Raw genomic sequence first — 17854 nt, 5'->3', positions numbered from 1 at the left:
AATACATTTGTTGAAGGCTTTACAAACTCTTTAATGATTTGTGGAAATATGTGATTCGGGCATGATAATGCCAACTTTACAATATTTCAGTGACAGAAGGCAATGATTAATGGCAGGGAATTCATACATTATTTAGGAAATTCTCTTCTGAAATATTACCTGATGGCAAATATCCCCCCGTGGGACAGTTATGGTGATTTACTTACTCTCTTTCTTCTTTCTCCCTACTCATACTTTGCCGCAGTTGGTTCAGTTTCTGTTCCATTTCCTGATTTTGCCTCTCCAGTTGTAATGTTTCCTTACGAAGCTCTCTAATATTCCTAAACAAAGAAGTCAGTATTATGTAATGAGCCAAAACGTTCTATTTCAATGTCTTGTATGCCAAATATAAGCTGTTTCAGAATAATTGAACACGAAAATTCAAACTCTGCTTTGAATAGCTATCATTAAAGGGATTTTCACACGAACAATGTTAAAGGGGTGGTTCACTATTCAGCATTAGTGGCCACCTCAATGTAAAACTCATAGGGAAGGCTTCTCTCAAATGTCTTGTATAGTAAATTCTGACTCTGAGCGGTGCTATTATGGTCTGCTCATCCCCATCATGTGACCTCTGGGCTCCGTGACCTTTGAGATGCGGTGATGTCACATAGCATAGCAGGGACACATACATAAGATTACCTCCGCACCAGAACATAATTATTTAAGAAATCAAATTGTGGAACTTGTTATTATTCCAAGAGCTATTGATTAAAATTAACTTTAATATTAAGGAGGTGATTCACTACTCTGCATTAGCAGCCACATCTCTGTAGGGAAGGCTTCTCTGAAATAACTTGTGTAGTTAATTCTGACTCTGAGCATCGCTATTGCAGTCCACTTATCTCCCTCACATGACCCCCGGGCTCCGTGACCTCTAAGATCCGGTGATGTCCCGTCACCTTCCAGTTGACCCGATGTCGTCATCGAGGTAGCCCCACTCTCCGTGATCAACTGGGCGGAGTTTCATTGCACATCACAGCCCTGTATCACTCCTGCTTGCGGTGCTCTGCAGCAAAGGAGAGAGCGTGAGATGTTGGGCTGTGACAAGCAATCAAACTCTACCCACAGCCCAGTCACTCACGGAGACTGGAGACCGCCTCTAACAAACATCTCCACAGTCCACAATACATAATAGGAAAAATTTGGGGGGTGGGGAATAAGTGCTTCACCGTCTTGATCAGCTGAGATTGAACAGATAAATAACCATTTCTTTCTCACTCTTTTTCAGATGAACCAATCACCGTTCAAGAACCGGGACTGAATCTGCTCGTGTATATTAGCTATGATATGATAGATACTCCCACTAGCAAAATGGACTCATTTTTTTAAATTAAAGGGGACATGTAAAGAAAATTTTTTTTGGTATGTCCTCTATACATGTGAGAAAAGTCAGGCGAAGTCTGTAATCTTGGTCCACTACTAATTTTAAAAATTAAAAGGGCTCTAAAGTGATTACACCCCAGAGGTAAAACTAGGGGATTTCTGTTACAGGAAATCTGATACAATATTCTAAAAATCCATTGTAAGAAAAGATCCATTCAAATCAATAGCAGTTTGCATCAAATATTCCATCAGATTTTCACAAAGGGTTGGATGAGCAGTGACGAGAAATAGAATTATTCCACATAGCCTATAATGTAATGTGATCCACATAGAACGATCAGATATTCAGGTATCACTGGATTAGATGTCAGAATAGAAGAGATAGATGAGAACGGGTTTTGAATGCCGCGCTATCACAGGAAGCAATGTTGATTAAATATTCTCTTTATTCATGTGCAGGTCAAGCCAACGCGTTTCCGAGGTCGAAGCCTCCTTCATCAGGACTACAGAGAAAATCAACAGACTTGTTGATTAGATGTCAGAATAGACAGACACTTTGCAAATGAGATTTAACGTTGATAAATGTAAAGTAATGCACCTAGGACAGAGTAATCCTATTGAATGGAAGTAAACTCGGGATTATAGAATAGGAGAAAGACTTGGGTATTCTGATTACAAATAAGCTGAGCAGCAGTGCTCAATGTCAGGCAGCAGCTGCTAAAGAAAACAAGATTTTAGGGTATAAAAAAAGCGAAATTCCTGTGATCCCAACGTATTGTTACCTGTCTATAAATCAGTGGTAAGGTCACATCTAGAATAAGGGATCCAGTTTTGGGCTCCACATTTTAATAGAATTAAATGAATAGGATTAATTTAGGATATTCAGAAGTTAGTTCAAAAGCGAACAACTAGATTATTACAAGGGATGGAAGGCCTCCCATACGATGAGAGGTTGGAAAAGGTGGACTTGTTAAGTTTAGAAAAAATACATCTCCCCGGAGATCTCATTTATATGTATAAATACATGTGTGGTCTATTCAAAGGACTGGCACATGACTTATTTCTTCCAAAGACAATACTAAGGACCAGGTAGCAGTGGAAGAAAGATGATCCCGGCAGCTGAATAGGAAAGGGTTCTTTACAGTTACAGCAGTCACATTGTGGAATGTTCTGCTGCAAGAAGAACTAATAGCAGACTCTATAACAGCTATTAAAAAAGGGCTGGATGATTTCCTAGAGACACTTTACAATGTGGGTTATATATAATTTAGTAACAAAAATGTACAATTGGTGGAGAAAGGAAAGGTTGAACTTGATGGACCTAGGTTTTTTCAACCTCAGTAAATATGTAAATTGACTGTCTATCTCCTTTAATGGGCTTGCCTACTTACAAGCAGGGGCAACTGGCATATCCAATCACGTATCTTAACACCTTCACTCACTGTTCCTGCATGGAGCACATTTTAGTTCTGGCGCAGCCCACTTGCATCTATTGTGATGAGGCGTAACTAATAGGCTGCATACCAGATACTGTGAACCTGCATGTGTGAACAGTGACCTATGCAAGTCACAAGTATGCAATTTTACCATCTTTCTTCGCACCTGTGATGTCTCCATTTAATGGAGGTCTTGCTGCATCCTGGCAATGCATTAGTCTTTTTGGCCTTGGGCAGTTTACATCTTCTGCCATTAGTCTGTGAGTTTTTGCTTAATTTCTGGGGGCCTGTGAAGCTATCACAGGGAGCCGATGGTTGCCATGGTAGCGATGAATCATGTAATGACAGCTCTAACAGGAACACTGCATTGCTGCTGATCAGAGCTGTGCAGCTCTGATCAGCAGAAATGCATAAGCGATCAGACTGCTGACCCCTATAATCCCATGGGATGACGCTTCTGAGGATGGTGGTATATCATTATCAATACAGGATTCTTCTGTGATGCTACTGATCTGAATAAGAACAGCGCCATGGATCTGCATGTCTGACATCCTTTTCCTGACAACCTCCTGATGAACCACATGATATGTGGGGAAACGCGTCGAGGTGGAGACTTACTCTAATTTATAAATGATGGTCGGCGGTTCATCCTATTGACAGTGGGACTGGATATCAAATGCCTTGTGACCTATTTGGACTCATTTGGATTGTATTACCTAAGTGATCTATATATCCATGCACCACTGTGCCTGAAGAATTACTTAGAATCCTAAAGTTAAGTCTGACTTGGTGTGATTTATTACTGTCCTTCTGTGTGAACCTGTATTGTATTTATATGTATTTGAATTGTATCAATTTGTCAGATAATCTGAATGTAAACCCTGTTCTTGATATTCAAGACCAGGGGTGATCAAAAAAATTGGTTTAATCTGAGACAAATTGATTTTGTTATTTCACTAAATGGTGTGGTATGAAATTTTATATTCCATAATAAAATAAAATAAATTTGGGAATAAATTGGTTGTTCTTATGCATATAGTATTCCCTAGACTAAGGGGCACTTTGCACACTACGACATCGCAGCTGCGATGTTGGTGGGGTCAAATCGAAAGTGACGCACATCCGGCGTCGCAGTCGATATCGTAGTGTGTAAATCCTTTTTGATACGATTAAGGAGTGCAAAAACGTCCAAATCGTATCATCGGTGTAGCGTCGGTCATTTCCAGAATTTCAGAAGGACCAATGTTACCATGTTGTTCCTCGTTCCTGCGGCAGCACACATCGCTGTGTGTGAAGCCGCAGGAGCGAGGAACATCTCCTTACCTGCGTCCTGCGGCTCACGCCGGCTATGCGGAAGGACGGAGGTGGGCGGGATGTTTACATCCTGCTCATCTCTGCCCCTCCGCTTCTATTGGCCGCCTGCCGTGTGACGTCGCTGTGATGCCGCACGACCCGCCCCCTTAATAAGGAGGCGGTTTGCCGGCCAGAGCGACGTCACAGGGCAGGTAAGTGCATGTGAAGCTGCCGTAGCGATAATGTTCGCTACGGCAGCTATCACCATGATATCGCAGCTGCAACGGGGGCGGATACTATCACGCTCGGCATCGCAAGCATCGGCTTGCGATGTCGTAGTGTGCAAAGTGCCCCTTAGAGTCTCTTCTGATATATAATTTAGAAGGACAAATAGTTCCATTATATTTTTTCCTATTTTGTTCTATTTCTGGCTTTGGCTTAAAAATGCTAATGAATAAATAGGACCTGTCACGAAGTCAAACATGGTCAATTTTTGCTCTTATATTATTCCATTTCCTGCTGCACCCCTGAGTATGCCATTTGTGTTCTTTTTAAATCTACCATAGGTATAGTACTTTTTATTCAGTGCTAATTTTTATGGTCATTAGAAGGGGGAGTGGCTCATAGATTACCTGGGGGTGTGTCTTTAGGCTGTTATGCATTATTTCCTTGAGTGCCACGCCCCCTATACAAATAAGAACTAAATAAAAAGGCTCATATCTATGCAAACATAAGGCAGACGTATTTAAAACAAAAAAGTGATTTACTAAGGGGCGCAGCAGGAAATAAATTAGAGAAAAAACTGACCACTTTTGACTTGGTGATAAATCCCCTTTAAATAATGATGTGATCTTACAAGACATACAAACGCATCTTACCTTATTTAAACCAAAAACACACAAGGTGCTATTTTTTTTATGCAGTTTTTGATAAACAGCCAAGAGTGAATCTTTCCAGAAGTCCTCTCATATTCTCCATTACTTTTGCACTCCTAAATCCACACTAAGCTGCACTAAAAAGTGCATGTGTGATTCCAGCCTTACCCAGCCCGCATAATACATTCTCTTATGGTGCCCCATGTAACCTTTCACATACTTCAATGTTTAATAGAATAGTCAGACCTCCTCATTTTACTAAAATCCACTCACAGTAGGCAGGATATCATCTGAGGTATTGTACTCACCGGGCTTTTAATCTGACAGTGTTCCCACTCTTTGCAGGAGGAACTATAACAAAATCACCGCTCATACTTGCTGCACAAGTCGCTTCTTTAGAGTCTGAATAGGGAATCTGACAAAAAGAATAGAAGAATAGTTGTAACTCTGTAGGCTACTCACACAAAACAGTATTCAAATCTATTCCCCTGTGTGATTTATGGTTACGTATGACACACAAGTGACTGGTAATATCTCTACCCATCAATCCTACTGTGTAACGCGCTGACATACTGAAGGCGGCAGATTGTACACTTGCATTGCAAGAGGTAATTTAAAAAGGTTACCTGCATGAAGCATTCATATACACTATATGCATAAACGTTCTCACAGCTTCATGACAGTACGGTAAAATATCACAACAGTGTCTACATTGTACACTAATGGATATCAGGCCAGCCTTTTGGGTGCATGAAGGTATACAAGGATACACACCGTGTGGTGCGTCCTTATAACTCAATGCACAGGTCTTGAGTACGTTGCCTGGGAAGTATTGTGTCACTAACCAAGTTAAAAATGCCTCCTTAAAGGCAAACTGTCAGCAGGATCAGCCCTCCTAAGCTGTCTATATGGGCATGTAGTCACAAGTGTGTCACGGCCTGCTTGGGGGGTCTGGGATGAGAAGGTCACAGCGTTTTAGTTGATTACAGATCCTCTGTGGAGCCCACTTGACTGCTATCTTGTATAGAAGTAGACTTACTTTCATTTGATGCTGAAGGGGTTAAGGACCCTTTTCCTTCTGGCTGAGATTACTCATAGCCTTAATCACAGCTGCAGCATCTTATCATCACTCCCTTCCACTATATTTACCCACTCCTGACTTCACATCATGCTGGCTATAGCTCTTCTATACAGACCACTTTGAAGGAGCCTGTCTCTGCAGAAGCTGAGGTGTTCGTTTCAGTTGCAGCTATGAAGTTTACTGCTGGAGATGCCAGTGAGTGCTATTTGATGTGTCTTTCCCCACCAGTTTGTCTAACATTCCTCATGTTGTTTTATTGCAGTAGTGAGACTAGTGTCTCACTGGCTATCACACTAGTTAGGGTGAGTTCAGGGCCAGTAAAGGCCTTGGCACATGACGGTGCATGGGAAGAAGGATCTGTCTAGGGACATTGGGGAGTGTAGGGATCAGACTCAGGGGAGTGTTAGGAGGTAACCCCACTTCCCTCTCCCTATGGCCAGAGCCTTCCGATGTACTTCTTCCCTGATTATCCCTTTGAATTACGCCGCTCACTGGGTATCTTCCTACACCCGGTGGGACATGTAGGTTATAGAGAGTTGAATAAAATGATACCTTGATAATTCCAGAGAAATTTACAGTGTTCTTAATATGTAAATTAGTTATTAAGATCTATGAGCCAGACCTAAATTTCTCTGAGAATCTGCCTCAGGGGCTTATTTTAAATGAAAAGGGGGCATTACCAGTGTGAGACATGTAATGGCTGCTCTCTACTATCCTTGTCTAAATGTTAAAATTAGCTGTGGAGGCAGATTCTGTGTCTGGCCCATATATTTTACCTACTCATTTACATATTAAGAAAAATGTAAATTTCTCAAGAATTAGACAATTGGATTGCAGAAATCAAGGTATTATTTTATTCTAGATTCTATGACCTACATGCCCATATAAACAGTTTAGGAGGGTTATCCTAATGTCAGATTCCCTTTAAAACAAAATGCCTCTTTAAACCAAAACAATGCCTCCTGAGAGCCCCCATTAGAACAATACTAGTTCCCCAAATAGTGTTACATTGTACGCACAGTGCCGGTTAGCACAGTCAGTGCAATTCAGTGATGTCATTACGCCGCCAGCACCAGTCTTATAGGCCGTTATCACCAATACAGTTTAAAAGGGAACCAATCACCAGGATTTTCGTATATAAGGTAAAGCCATGGCTATACTGGCACTATCAGGCTGCTTATCTACCTACCTGTAGTGGTCAGCTCGGATGTTAGGCTTTCAAATGCAAGAAAGTAAAGTTTAAAAAATCATCAGCTACTTGATAGGCATTTGCAACAGAGCAGATAATCTCTGGGTGGGTATTCATATGGATTCTCGCTCCCCTGCCTGTTGTTCCTCCCTCTCTCTGTTTTCTAAGGTAAGCATTATACAAACGATTCACTTTGTTGAAGGACCTGTGTGAGGTCATACCCATGTCACCTGGTATCCAGCTTTGTTGGCTGAGACCCTGCTCCTTCTGGTCACATGGGTATGACCTCACACAGGTCCTTCAACAAAGTGAATCGTTTGTATAATACTTACCATAGAGAACAAAGAATGAAGAACAACAGGCAGGGGGGTGGGAATCCATATGAATACCCACCCAGAGATTATCTGCTCTGTTGCAAATGCCAATCAAGTAGCTGATGATTTTTTAAAGTTTACTTTCTTGGATTTGAAAGCCTAAACATCCGAGCTGACCGCTAATGGTATGTAGATAAGCAGCCTGATAGTGCCAGTATAGCACTGGCTTTAGCTTATATACTAAAATCCTGATGATTGGTTACCTTTAAATTAGTGCTAACCCGGAGATCCGCAAAATGGGGCTGTGTACTAGCCCATTATCTATAAATGCCATTGCTGCTTTCTTTGCCCATTTTTATACTCCCCTATCCGAGTGTATGCATATTGGATAGTGACCGCCGTTCACAGCATTGACACTTAAGAATCTTTCGCAGTACCCAGTGCAAGAGATGAAAGGTTTCACAAGTCTGTAGTCACATAGAGTGACTCATACAGTGACTGCAGACTGATCATTTTAGACCGGACAACCCCTTCAATGAAGCCATTTTTAACTTGGAAATGAACAGCTGGAGTTTCACTTCTGTTTGACCTAATCTGTTTGACCCAGTTGATCCGTTCGGACCTATTTATTTGTTTGGCGAGCTGAGGCTGTAGAGATCTTGTACTTGAAAAATGTTGCACCAAGGCAGCAACTCTTGTTCCCGGTCCCCCACATGGTACACCACTGACTCACTGTAACAACTTATTTCCCTTTACAGGTAATACCTTTAGGGAAGAACACCTCCTTAAGATGACATGCATACTGATTTTTACTGATTTACATGGTGTCTAGAATTAACCATGGTGTTCTTCTGGGAAATATCTAAAGTAAAGCCTGCTTTGTAATAGCTGCACTTGTAATTCTATAGGTTTCATATTAGAAACCTGTGTGATAAAGATGCTGAATACAGCCACGTACACAAGTCCTAAAAGGTTTCTCCTTAAATTACTACTTATTTCAAGTTGGAATATATTGTACAGAGGTTGGTATCATACACATAACTTCCTTACCCAAATGGAGGCCTATAATTTAATTTCCATGTCTCAGGTACAGAAATATTAGAGACAATTTCCTCAGTAGCCAAGAGCCCTATCATTATGCTTTTTTGCTGTAATGATAAGATGTGCAACTTTCTCTGTACTTACTATTACAGTTCCGAACAATTTGCACAATCACTGCTTACTGTCTGAATGTAATATTCTTGTTTATATTCAGAGGCTGAAGAAATATCATTTAAAGAGTACTCGACATCTGACTCATGCTGCCCAAACCAGTGTTTTGCCAGTTACTAGGAAAACCCCCAGCAGGTGCCACAACACAGGATACACAGGGGCCACAATATAACGGAGGGTCCTGGGTCTAGGGAGAGGTTGAGCGGGGTCACTACCTGCACTCACCTTAGGCTGTACTCTGCACTCCCTGATGTACCTAAATGGGTTCTTTCACCCTGTCGCCGATCGCGTGCCTAAGCCCTTGACCTAAACCAGGGGTGGGGAACCTTTTTACTGCCGGGGGCCATTTGGAATTTCCTACTAACCTTTGGGGGCCGCACAACATTATCAACCTGAAAAATAACCCTGCTATATTTGGTCAAACGATTAACTCACCCCTATTGTGGTGGCCGGAGCTGCTTCTCTTTGGTGCGATTGTAATGTTCGGTGATATTGATCATCTTGTTTCTCACAGCTGCTTTTCCAGGTTTGTCTCTGTCTGGAGATGCTGGGGGCATACACATCACAGGAGGGGCCAGGGCGCATAAATTACAGGAGACACTGGGAGTACACATCACAGGAGGGGCTGGGGCATATACATCACAGGAGGGGCTGGGGCATATACATCACAGGAGGGGCTGGGGCATATACATCACAGGAGGGGCTGGGGCATATACATCACAGGAGGGGCTGGGGCATATACATCACAGAAGGGGCTGGGGCATATACATCACAGGAGGGGCTGGGGCATATACATCACAGGAGGGGCTGGGGCATATACATCACAGGAGGGGCTGGGGCATATACATCACAGGAGGGGCTGGGGCATATACATCACAGGAGGAGCTGGGGCATATACATCACAGGAGGGGCTGGGGCATATACATCAGTAGGGGGCATGGACAGCCCTGGCGGTGGCACAGACATGACTGGGGACACGCACCGCACTGGGTGGCAGCACGCACTGCACTGGGTGGCAGCACGCACTGCACTGGGTGGCAGCACGCACTGCACTGGGTGGCAGCACGCACTGCACTGGGTGGCAGCATTAGGGAGACAGACAGGTCTGGGGGAACATAGACATCAATAGGAGAGCACGGACTGGGGAGCATAGAAAGCAGTGGGAGGGTACAGACAGCAGTAGCGAGTTAAGAGCACTGAGGGGTGGCACACAGCACTGGGGAGCATGGACAGCATAAGGGGGACACAGGCAGCACTCACCGTGGCATGGACAGCACTGGTGGCAGCATGGACAGCATTAGGTGGTGCGGACAGCACTGGTGGGGGGGCATAGACATCACCCAGGGGGTACAGACAGCACTAGGGGGGGCACGGACAGCAGTGAGGGGTTACACCGCGCTGAGGGGGTACACAGCACTGGGGTGTACACAGCATTAAGGGGTACACACAGCACTAGGGGGTACACACAGCACCTGGGGATACACAGCACTGGGGGGTACACACTGTACTAGGAGGTACACAGCATGAGGGGGTACACACAGCACGAGGGGGTACACAGCACGAGGGGGTACACAGCACGAGGGGGTACACAGCACGAGGGGGTACACACAGCATTAAGGAGTACACAGCATTAGGGGGTACACACAGCATTAAGGGGTACACACAGCATTAGGGGGTACTCACTGTACTAGGGGGTACTCGCTGCACTAGGTGGTACACACTGCACTAGGGGGCACATAGCACGAGGGGGTACACACAGCACTGGGGTGTACACAGCACTAGGGGGTACACACAGCACTAGGGGGTACACACAGCACCTGGGGGTACACAGCACTGGGGGGTACACACTGTACTAGGAGGTACACAGCATGAGGGGGTACACACAGCACGAGGGGGTACACACAGCACGAGGGGGTACACACAGCACGAGGGGGTACACAGCAGGAGGGGGTACACAGCATGAGGGGGTACACAGCATGAGGGGGTACACACAGCATTAAGGGGTACACACAGCATTAAGGGGTACACACAGCATTAAGGGGTACACACAGCATTAGGGGGTACACACAGCATTAGGGGGTACTCACTGTACTAGGGAGTACACACTGTACTAGGGGGTACACACTGCACTAGGGGGTACATACAGCACAAGGGGGTACACACAGCATTGGGGGGTACATACAGCACGAGGGGGTACACAGCACGAGGGGGTACACAGCACGAGGGGGTACACACAGCATTGGGGGGTACATACAGCATTGGGGGGTACACACAGTACGAGGGTGTACACAGCACTGAGCGGGGGGGGGGGGGCAGCGATGGGTTGAGTACTCGCAGTGAGGGGGAGGGAGAGTCACACACACACACAGCACAGTTTCGGGAGGCTGGTAAACCTGCTGCAGCTCTTCTGTGTGACTTTATCGCAGCTTGCTGCTTACCCGCCCACCAGAGCACACAGGCCGGGGATAAGCCTAGAATGTATGGGCTGCAGTCAGGTCCTGGAAGTCAGGATCTGGAGAGAGCCCGTACATTCTAGCATCTACCCACAGGGCATCAGGCTGTGGGATTTAAAGGGCCGGCAGCCGGGAAAAGCGCGGCTGCCACCAAAGCACAATGGTCCCCGGGAATGTGCCCGGGGGCCGCATAAAAAGTCGTCACGGGCCGTATACGGCCCGCGGGCCGGAGGTTCCCCACCCCTGACCTAAACTCACCATGGCTAGTGTGCAGGCCGACGAGAGTACTAGTCTCACCTCTGCAATAAAGAAGCACAAGGGTAGGATATCAGACAGGGGAAATAGACCCAAAAAGCAAAAACACTCCAAGCAGCTACAATGCAGCTAACAGCACAGCTGCAAATGACACAAAACTAAAGCTACTTCCAAAGCCAGGCTCCTTCCAAAGTTGCCCACATACAAATAATGAGGATTCAGATTTTACAATTGGCGTCAGATGATAGAATATGTGACTTTATGTAGCAAAGGGGAGTGGTAGCAAAAGAGCTGCCCCTGGGATTAAAAATACAGACAGCAGCCAGACAGGAAAGAGTGCTTAACTCTTACAGCACTACAAGCAAGTAGAGGTGATTTAAATACCAGTAATGGACCTGCAAACGTTAAGGCATTGTGATCTTCTGATTCCAAACTCGTATGAGATCTCCCCCAGGAGGGACACACAGTCTACCTGTGTTTTTTGGAGCTGTGTATATTATTCTTAAATGCTGCAGTGTTTCAGAGAACATGTATCTTGTAAAGCTGACCAGAGACTATGTGTCTCTATGGACTAGTACTTTCCATACATTAACACAGAGACCTGTCTATCATCCGAGACATAGTCCCAGGACAGGTTTATCAAAATATGTTTCCTCTGAAACCCTGCAGTTTTCTAGTACTAAAAAAACTATAATTATGTGGCCAGTGTCTGATTCTGATTTTGTCTGTGGCCCGGGTGGCACGAATCACATGACAGGTTCTCTTTAAATACTAAGTAATTATTAGAATTAACATCCAAGAATCACAAAGAACGTGGGTTTTTTTGTGTAACGCTGGATTGAAAATACTAATATTTGCTAAGAAAAATCACGGACAGCACATGGATGCCATCTGTGTACAATCTATTTGTTGTTTGTGATTAACATTATTTTTTTGAAGGTAAAAAAAAAAAAAAAAAATCACTGATAGTAAAGACTGAGATACTGACCAAACACTGTTGAAAATCCGATCAAATATACTGGTGAATTTCGGCCCATTTTTGAATACATGAAAAATCACCCGCAGTCTGAATGAAGCTCAAGACTGGGTCAGTAAGATTTATTTTGGAGATAAAATACAACTGTACCGCAGCTACAATCTTCAGAGCAGAATCCACACCATCCGGAATCCTCTCTCCGTCACACTCCCAGTGTCGGTGTATTCATCCAAAGATGCTGCTGTCAGACCTTCTGAGACCAATGTGTCGCCCTGGGCAAGCCAGGGGTCACAGGTCACAACACCACCACACCCCACACTCCAGGTAGGCACATCACAGCTAACCAGAAATCCTTGTTGCCTTCCTCCAGAGGCTGATGATTCACACCAGGGGGTGGGCCAGGCGGTTGGCTCCGCCCACCAAGGAGATCACAGCTCTGGAGGCGGGAAGTACCAGGCAGAGAACCCCGGGCAGGGGAAGAGTGAAGTCTAGCTGAGGGCTAGAGTAAACAACAAAGAAGTGAAAGTGAAGGAAAGAAAAGTGGAAAAGGAGGAAAGCAAGAAGTGGTGACAGAGCAGAGAGGGTGCAAAGCCTGAGGGCCCAGCTTTGTGTAGGGCCAGAACAGCAAGGTCAGCGACGGCGGTGACTGTCTGGAGGGGGACCGTTTGGAAGTTCCTGGAAGGACCCCGTTGGCTGTGTGCCCGGTGGTCTGGAGCAGTGTTCCGAAGGACAGTCAGCACCAGGGCAGGGGCCTCTCGGACCCTGGCAAGGCTAGGAGTCGCCAAATTTGCCGAATCCGTCAGTGAAGGGGACGTAGATCCCCCAGCAACCAAGTCCCGATTGAAGGCAACAGTCCAACCGTTACAGAGAGACACCGCCACCGCCAAGGCACCAGTTTCTCAGGGCCAGCGCCTTTGGGCAAAGTGTAGAGCTCCTCCGGCCCAGATTGCAGTCGGGGAGCGGGTAACCGGAGGGAATCCACCGCTACCATCAGTCAAACATAGGTGCAAGGAAGAGGGACATCACCGTCAACTACCGGGAGTGCAGGTGCAGCCGTCTGCGGGACCGTCCTACCAGCCGTTTGGTTTACCGTACAAACTGTGTCCAAGTCTCTGGCTGAGTGAGTACCACAGTGCCGCAAGGCACAGCGCTGCCCCCGCGTCCCTGCGCCCACCAGGCCCCGCACCTCCTTCTCCACCCCCGGGCCCCGGGATCACCAACCCCTACCCACGGAGGGGCAACACAACACCTGGCTGCTCCGCATCACCATCCCCGGGACCCCCGAATTGAGCAGCGGTGGTGAAATCACCACAACCGTGGGTGGCGTCACGAACTATAACAATCCCCCACACCCAACCAACAATCCCCTTTCACTCACGGGCGAGGAGTGTCGCTCGAGAAACCCCCGGGATCCGGCCTATGGCTCGAGCCACCACTGAGCAGCGGCCGCCGGACCCGAGCAGAAGGGGGCGAGCGAAGTGTGCTGACACCCTCCTCCCCGCCCGCGACAACTTGGCGTCACGAACAGGATCTTACCGCTCTGCCGTCTGGTAGAGGTGCGCCTTGTTACCGCCGGAGGTAACCGGCAGAAAAATTGCAGAAGCCGCCATCTTTGGCGCGAAAAGTTCCCGCTCGAGCGTCTTCTCGAGCAGTAGAGGCGCGAAGGCCGAAACCCCGCCCCGAGAGAGGAGGGGCCGAAAAGAGCTAAGGGGGACGGAAACAAGATGTCTGCGCCCGACGGAGCCGCTGGAGGAGCGGTGGTCGCAGCCGCAGCGGCACCCGCGGATGGGAATGGACCTGCCCAGGTCCCGGCCGTACCGGCGGGAGGTGCCGTGGCCCCCACGCTCGCTCAGGTCATGCCGTTTTCCTTGCCCTATGCGACCGGAGCTGCCTGGCTACCGCAGTATGACGGGAAACCGGATGCCCTACAGGCCTTCCGGAAAAAGCTTAACCCATTGCTAGAGCTGTACCCCCTGACTGATAAGCAACGTGCAGCGATAGTGCTATGCCAGTTAACCGGTGCGGCGGAGCAGGAAGCGGAGACCTGGGCCGAGGGAGACCGGCTCTCTGTAGCCACCATCTTTGAGAAGCTACAGACTGCCTTTGAGACCCGGACTGAAGCTGAGCTGAGGATGCAGTTTTACCAGTGCCGGCAACGAGCTGGGGATAGCATTCGGGACTATGCTCTACGTCTGCAGACCGCCCTCCGCACGCTGAAGCGGGTGAACCCTATTAATGAGGCGGATAGCAACAAGATGTTAGTGGAGCAATTTGCGCAGGGGATGAGGTCCCCTGAGGATCGTAAACAACTCCGGCTGTGGGCCCTGGAACACCCTGATGTGGACTTTGCTGTGTTAAAGGAGCGGGCCATTAAAGCACTACAGCCTCCAACAACCGAAGTTCTGGAACCCGCCCCGTGGCCCGTCGAGACGGCTCCCGTTATGGCGGCCTCAGCCAAATCTACCTCTCCAACACCTGCAGCCCCGAGCAGCACAGTGGAAGAACTGGTGGCCCAGGTCCGTCGCATGGACGGAGACCTTGCCAAAATCCTGGCTGCCCTACAACCTCTGACCAGACCTCAGCCTCCGGCGCAGATACAGCTTGCTGACAGTCCCGAGGACGTTCCCTGGATGCAGCGGAGGAGTGCCGACAACCCGCGGAGCAGACCCCCAATCTGCTACAAGTGCCGTAAGCCGGGTCATTACTACCGACAGTGCCCGTTAAACGAGCAACCCCTGGGGCCCCGGGCCAATCCTCAGGAGTAGAACATCGTGGCCCCCCGGACTGGCGGGACCGATATATCGGGGCCCGCCCCATCATCCCCGTGGCTGTGGACGGCATACCAGTGATGGCTCTCTTGGACACTGGATCACAGGTAACTACCATACCGTACACGTTGTACCAGCGGTATTGGGCCGTAGACGAACTGGCGCCCCCAGACAGTAGTATAACATTGATTGCCGCTAATGGACTCCCATTGACCCAGGTGGGGTATAAACAAGTGGCTATGACAGTGGGGCAAGCCGAACTGCAACACCAGGGTATGATTGTGATCATGAATGAGCCCAGTGATCATAACCCGAAAATAGTGCTGGGAACCAATGTGATGGAGCACTGCATGGCTGATGTGTTAACTCTATTACAACAGCTAGCCGCCACAGCAGCAGGGAGCCGGCAGAGGGCTGTGCAGCGTGAGATCCGAGCCCTGATGTACCGCCAGCATGTAAGCTCAACGGGGGGGAGATTGGTGGAGTAAGAGTGATGGATGTTGCTCCATTGACTGTGCCCCCTAGGAGTGAGATGATGATCTGGTGTAGGGCAGCAGTAGGGCCTCAGGGGCGTGACTACCCTGCGATGATGAAGCCCATGCCTTCTGAGCACTGGCCCACTGTGATGGCCGCCCGAGGGGTGGTGGATGTGAAGAAGGGGAGAGTGCCTGTGAGAGTGCTGAACTGTGGAGAGGAAGAAGTCAGGCTTCCCCGGTATGCCACCATTGCCAAGCTGCTCACCCTGGACCCTCACACTATCCATGAAGCCAGTCCATCCACACTTCCACCTACCACCAGCACTTCCCCACCCCAGGGGGAGACAAAGGAGTGGCATCAGCAGCTACACGTAGGCACTGATGATACCCCTACACATCACAGGGCAGGGGTACACCGGGTGGTGCAGGAGTACGAACAGGTTTTCAGTAAGCACCCCCTAGACTTTGGGCAGATCAAGGGGGTCCAACACCACATTCCCACAGGTGAACATCCCCCTATCAAAGAGAGGTAAAGGCCTATTCCCCCTGCACATTACCAGTGTGCCAAGGATATGTTGAGGGATATGAAGGAGGCAGGGGTTATTCGGCACAGCTGTAGTCCCTGGGCCGCTCCATTGGTACTGGTTAAGAAGAAGGATGGTACCATGCGGATGTGTGTGGACTACCGGAAGATCAATCAGATAACCCATAAAGATGCCTATCCATTACCTCGTATTGAAGAGTCTTTGGCTGCACTGAGAACTGCAAACTACTTCTCGACCCTTGACCTCACCAGCGGATACTGGCAAGTGGCCGTGGCCCCCGAGGACCGGGAGAAGACCGCCTTCACCACCCCGATGGGGCTCTGCGAATTTAATAGCATGCCGTTTGGGCTGTGCAATGCCCCCGGGACCTTCCAACGGTTGATGGAGTGCTGTCTGGGACATTTAAACTTCGAGACCGTCCTGCTGTATTTGGATGATGTGATTGTTTATTCCCAGACGTATGAAGCCCATCTGGAGCACCTGGCCGAGGTGTTCGCGTCCCTTGCCAAGTTCGGGATGAAGTTGAAGCCCTCAAAATGCCATCTGCTGAAACCCAGGGTGCAGTATCTAGGGCATGTGGTGAGTGCGGATGGTGTCGCCCCCGACCCTGAGAAGATCACTGCCATCCAGAGCTGGCCGAGGCCAACTACAGTGAGGGAAGTAAGGCAGTTTCTGGGTCTGGTGGGGTACTATCGGCGCTTTATAAAGGGGTACACGAAGATGGCTGCCCCCATGCAAGATCTCCTCGTGGGACAGACCAAAGGTGGTAGACCCATTGGAGCCCCACTGTCGTGGGAGGACAAGCATGAGGAGTCCTTTTGCCAGTTGAAGGCGGCCTTGACCGGAGAAGAGGTCCTGGCGTACCCTGACTATGGGCGCCCGTTCATCCTCCACACGGACGCCAGTAACGTGGGGCTAGGAGCGGTCCTATCCCAGGTCCAGGATGGAAAGGAGAAGGTGATTGCCTACGCCAGCCGAAAACTCCGGCCGACCGAAAGGAACCCTGAGAACTATAGCTCCTTCAAGCTCGAGCTATTGGCGTTGGTGTGGGCTATCACGGAGCGGTTCCGCCACTACTTGGCGGCGGCAAAATTCACCGCATTTACGGACAACAATCCGCTGACTCACCTGAACACGGCCAAGTTGGGCGCGCTGGAGCAGCGGTGGGTAGCCCGGCTAGCCAACTATGATTTCACCATAAAGTACCGAGCTGGTCGTGTCAACATAAATGCTGATGCACTCTCCCGGATGCCCCATTTGTCAGAAGAGGGGTGCGAGGATGACGACCTCGAGGAGATCGAGTTGCCTGCGTTTCACCAGCCGCCTACTGAGAGGGTACAAGTATGTCAGCAAAGGGTGGATCTGGACGCGCGGCCCAGTCAAGAGTGGCAGGACGCCCAGGACCAAGCACCAGCTGTCCGCCTTGTCAAGACTCTGGTGGAACAAGGTGCTATGGGAATAGACCCTGCCGCTCCAGCCGAAGCCCAACGCTTGTGGAAAGAACGGAAACGGCTTTACCTACACCAAGGGAGGCTGTACCGTGAGCTGATCAACCCGAAGACCCATGAGAAAATATGCCAGTTAGTCGTTCCTCAAGCTGATGTCGCTACTGTCCT

General features: G+C 48.4%; 1 protein-coding gene across 6 annotated transcripts in view; it reads right to left on the bottom strand.

The window, feature by feature from the left end:
* ZBBX (zinc finger B-box domain containing) overlaps positions 1-17854 on the bottom strand; it is a 341437-nt gene that overhangs the window by 247425 nt on the left and 76158 nt on the right. For 4 of the 6 annotated variants that reach the window (XM_075338563.1, XM_075338568.1, XM_075338567.1 and 1 more), the window contains exons 2-3: positions 5278-5384; positions 207-320 (exon numbers count right to left, since the gene is read on the bottom strand). In XM_075338563.1, coding sequence (XP_075194678.1) covers positions 207-320; positions 5278-5342 — 179 coding nt within the window. In that variant the 5' untranslated portion in view covers positions 5343-5384. Of the gene's footprint in view, positions 1-206; positions 321-5277; positions 5385-11476; positions 11518-17854 lie in introns of all 6 variants that reach the window. The other 2 variants (XM_075338565.1, XM_075338564.1) reach the window with 2 other exon arrangements.

This window comes from Anomaloglossus baeobatrachus, chromosome 3 (assembly GCF_048569485.1).
Source record: "Anomaloglossus baeobatrachus isolate aAnoBae1 chromosome 3, aAnoBae1.hap1, whole genome shotgun sequence".
Taxonomy (NCBI): Eukaryota; Metazoa; Chordata; class Amphibia; order Anura; family Aromobatidae; genus Anomaloglossus; species Anomaloglossus baeobatrachus.
This window is presented reverse-complemented; position numbering and strand designations above follow the sequence as displayed.